Genomic DNA, 4,364 nt, shown 5'->3' with positions numbered 1-4,364 from the left:
ACCTTTCAGGTTTTTTTTTTATTTAGTACCTTTTTGAGGTACTATTCTGAACCTTCTGAACGTTCGATAAAATACCTTTCAGAGTTTTTTTCTTATTTAGTACCTTTTTGAGGTACTATTCTGAACCTTCTGAACGTTCGATAAAATATCTTTCAGGGTTTTTTTCTTATTTAGTACCTTTTTGAGGTACTATTATGAACTCTCGATAAAATACCTTTTAGGTTTTTTCTTATTTAGTACCTTTTTGAGGTATTATTATGAACCTTCTGAAGGTTCGACAAAATACCTTTCACGGTTTTTTTCGTATTTAATACTTTTTTGAGGCACCAACCTTCCTATGATTCCAATAGACACCTTTAGATAAACTTACAGTGCTATAACTGATGCTTAAGGTTTTATTGAAAAAGACGGTTACAAAGCAAATACCTTCACAAAACACGATTATCAAGAAATCGTGTTTTGTAGAAATGAACAAGTGTAAAGAAAACGATGAAGCATCTTCATTCTTTACAGATAGGACAATAAAAAAATACAGACCATAACAACTACAAAAATTATATAGGATGATCGACTTGCAACAACGAGATACCGGTACACGTTTTCTGATCTCCTAAAAATCTTCCGAGCATCCTGTATAATCACTGCCCATTACAATTTATTGACAAAACGCAATACCTTGCTTGTTCTAAATGTAAAATGTGGGTAGAGAAAAAAGACAAGGTATGCTTAATGGATTTGGGGTGCTGGATGTTAAACACCCAGTAAGTACTCATCAGCACGGCCACAGCATCCACTAAATTATCCATGCCAATTACTTGACACCAGTCAACCACGACAGTGAAGCCATCTTCTTCTTCAAACTGTATAACCGGATATGTTGATTCTGGATTCTATAACAAACAATGAGCATATTATATATCAACTCGATGGCCAGCACAAGTGCGGGCATTGAGCAACATTCACTTCACCAAACAAATAGCCTACAATGGGTGGGAGACACACAACCAAGAGCCTTTTACTTCGTATCACATTTAGCGATTTATCAATCAAGTGCGATGGCTCGCCATGCAGGACATCAGTAATGTTCTTAATCAACTTTTACATTCTTAATTAGCTTAATTATAACCACCAATTTCCGTAACAAAGCATGCATTGAAAATTGATGCTTATTGCATTGGTTGTGATGTAGCCATGATAACTCTCATGAAAGAGTGACGGTACCGTGAGTATAGCCAGCTTGGATTAAACTAGTTCTTCTCTAAAAAATGATCTATTATTATCTATTAATTAATAGTTGCTATACAAACTGTACGAACTACAAATTAGGGAGCGTTCAACGTCAACCGGTAACTGGGGAGGGTACCTGAAAGTTGATATTGGAGGAGGGGGTGAAAAGCTGGGTGACGTCAATTGTAAACCCTTCTCCTCAAGCAAAAAAAGATAGTTTAAACTTAACTTGATATAATGAAAATGCAAGTTTAGTTATGTTACCTGTAAGTTCAGAATGTCCGCCGGCAATTTCTGCTTTTTAACGTCCTGATAAAAACGGTGGTGGCTAGTTTCTGAGAGCAGTTCAACACAATCTTTTTGCACCAGACTGTTCATTTCTTCGATCATCTGGAAAGACAAAAACCTCAAATTAACCCTCACATACATCCACGATTTCTGTCACTATATAGGATATATTAAAACTCATAGTATAAACACAGGGTCAGTTGGATAATAATCCTTAAAGGCGAAATATATTTGTCAATTAATCAGGCTTCTGTGTTTATACTGTGAGTTTACTGCACTGAGCTAACAAGTTCCAGCAGCGATCGCCTGATAGTTGTCGCCTGATATATCTGATGTCAGCTAGATCCCAGTCACCTTACTAACCAGAACGTCACACTGGCTTTAGTCTTTAAATAGTGCCGTATATATATAAAAATGAACGTAATGTTCAACATACCCAAACAGCGGTTCCCAACGACAGATATTTCGCTTGCAGATCCGCAACCGACATTTCGTTCCCATTGTGCAAACACGTGGATCGAGTGCGCAACATTCGGTCGCGAATCAAGCCGTTGTTGCGACAGCTCTCCCCCTTCGCCATCTCCCCTCTCAATTGTTTCAAATGACGCTCAATGTTGAAAGCATCTTCTACCTCGCCAAACAACTGTAAAACACAACAATTAGCACGCACACAACCATAGATACAAGGTTTGCAGTAATAAGGTTTACAGTAGAGTAGACATTGACAGTTGACGGGCATCCAGATGCGACGGTTTCTGAAGACAATATTATAAATTGTAAATAGAAACAGAGAATTAACTGTTGTTTTACAAAGTATAAAGTTGTTGTTATTGTATAAAGAAGACCACGTTGCGTAATCACAAAACAACAGACGAGAACATTAATCTGACGTGAGAGGATCCTTAGAATACAAACTTTTAACCAGTATATCGCCAAAGTACGACATAATTAATAATATAAAGAACAGTATCTTACCAACTAATTGTAGCATACAGATCTTCACGAGTTGATTTCTGCACTTCGATAGTTGGCATAATTACTGATACTATCTTATATATGCAGCAGCAGATGTCTTGACTCTATGTCTATACACTAATCTAACTATCGTAAACTGTGAAATGCGTTGTAGTCACCACATACACTGGCTTGACCGGTAAACTGGTCTGACCCGTAAACGTACGATAACTAGTAGAAATTACGTCAAGAGACGCACGAATGCTTCCTTCAGCTTACGAAGACGAAAAAAAAGTTTTCTAAACAACGACTTCAAGCTTGACTGAACAGCGACACTAAACGATAAAAACACAAGGTTGTTTTGATAATTTTACGTTAGTTTTTTTGTTTCGCCTACTTGTGTTCCTTTATTTCGTCATGCGTTCTTTATTGTTTTGCACTCTCTTGCACTGATCGCCAAAAGAAAAAAGGATTCGTAATTGGCAAATCGGTTTGTATTGCATTCGTTCTAAAATTGCTTATTTCAGTCACAAATCGAAAGCTCAAAAGTTACAGCGCAAGTGAAATTGCCTAACACGCACATTAAAGTAGCCTAAATTAATGCACATCAAGCATATTAAAAGCACAAACAAAAACCAAATCAAAAATCGTGTGTCGTTTCATCTCATTTTACAAATGTTGTAGACTATGTTTTAATCATCATCATCATTCGTTCAGTCGATTGGAATTGTCGGTCACGCAATATGCCTTCTCTCTTCACAGCTGTACAGTTTTGCGTTTATCAAACCTTACTGCATCAATATCGGATTGCCCATGCACAAACTGTACAGTCTTGCCTTTACCAAAATGTAATGCACCAATATCAGAATCAACATATCCGGTTATACGGTTTGAAGAAGAAGATGGCTTCACTGTCATGGTCAACGGGTGTCAAGTAATTGGCATGGATAATTTAGCGGATGCTGTGGCCGTGCTGTTGAGTACTTACTGGGTGTTTAACATCCAGTACCCCAAATCCATTAAGCATACCTTGTCTTTTTTCTCTACCCACATTTTACATTTAGATGTGGAGGTAACAAGCAAGGTATTGCGTTTTGTGAATAAATTGTAATGGGCAGTGATTATACAGGATGCTCGGAAGATTTTTAGGAGATCAGAAAACGTGTACCGGTATCTCGTTGTTACAAGCATGTTTTCTGTGCTCTTTAAACGCTATCGATCATCCTATGTAATTTTTGTAGTTGTTGTGGTCTGTATTTTTTTTATCGTCCTATGTAAAGAATAAAGATGCTTCATCGTTTTTCGTTTTCTAAGGTTGGTACCTCAAAAAAGTATTAAATAAGAAAAAACCTGAAAGGTATTTTATCGAATGTTCATAATAGTACCTCAAAAAGTTATTGAAAGAACCCTGTATTGGTTCTTTCAAGAACCCCCAAAGGTTTTTTTTCTTAAAAAGAACCCCCATTCCCAGTAGCTCCCTAATAGGTTCTTTTTCGAGCGTTCTTCCTTTACAGTGTTGTTGCTAAAAGAATCTAAAAAAAAGGTTAAAAAAAAAACGTTTCGAAAAGAACCTTTCTGCAGGGTTCTTTTCGAAACAAGTTCCGAAAAAGAACCCTAGGCTTAGGGTTCTTTTGGCAAGCAAAGGGTTCTTTTTGCAATAAAGAACCTTTGTTGTTAAAAGAACCCTAAGCCTAGGGTTTTTCTCGAAAAAAGAACCCTAAGCGAACCTTTTTCGAAACAAGTTCCGAAAAAGAACCCTAGGCTTAGGGTTCTTTTGGCAAGCAAAGGGTTCTTTTTGCAATAAAGAACCCTTTTTGTTAAAAGAACCCTAAGCCTAGGGTTTTTCTCGAAAAAAGAACCCTAAACAAACCTTTTTCGAAACAAGTTCCGAAAAA

At 37.0% G+C, this 4,364-nt stretch overlaps 1 protein-coding gene across 2 annotated transcripts; it reads right to left on the bottom strand.

Moving 5' to 3' along the window:
- Positions 1–375: 375 nt before the first annotated feature.
- On the bottom strand, positions 376–3,926 carry LOC145765007 (uncharacterized). 2 transcript variants are annotated; one of them, XM_082576739.1, is made up of 4 exons: positions 2,491–3,926; positions 1,952–2,158; positions 1,492–1,617; positions 376–890 (listed from the first exon to the last, which is right to left on the bottom strand). In XM_082576739.1, the coding sequence occupies exons 2-4, from the start codon at positions 2,093–2,095 to the stop codon at positions 639–641; spliced, it is 522 nt and encodes a 173-aa protein (XP_082432865.1). In that variant the 5' UTR covers positions 2,096–2,158; positions 2,491–3,926; the 3' UTR covers positions 376–638. The 2 variants fall into 2 exon arrangements, with proteins under 2 accessions (XP_082432865.1, XP_082432864.1); XM_082576738.1 differs by having other exon boundaries at positions 1,952–3,926.
- Positions 3,927–4,364: the final 438 nt, after the last annotated feature.

The sequence above is a fragment of the Aplidium turbinatum genome, chromosome 2, assembly GCF_918807975.1.
Source record: "Aplidium turbinatum chromosome 2, kaAplTurb1.1, whole genome shotgun sequence".
Lineage (NCBI taxonomy): Eukaryota > Metazoa > Chordata > Ascidiacea > Aplousobranchia > Polyclinidae > Aplidium > Aplidium turbinatum.
The sequence above is the reverse complement of the archived record's forward strand: the minus strand, read 5'-3'. Positions and strand labels throughout refer to the sequence as shown.

Coding starts and splice junctions, on each gene's coding strand:
- LOC145765007 (XM_082576738.1), bottom strand. CDS start 2,254: ATGCCCGTCAACTGTCAATGTCTACTCTACTGTAAACCTTATTACTGC. Junction 1,618..1,951: donor CGTTGGGAACCGCTGTTTGG/GTATGTTGAACA, acceptor TTGTCTTTCCAG/ATGATCGAAGAAATGAACAG. Junction 891..1,491: donor CGGACATTCTGAACTTACAG/GTAACATAACTA, acceptor TGTTTGTTATAG/AATCCAGAATCAACATATCC.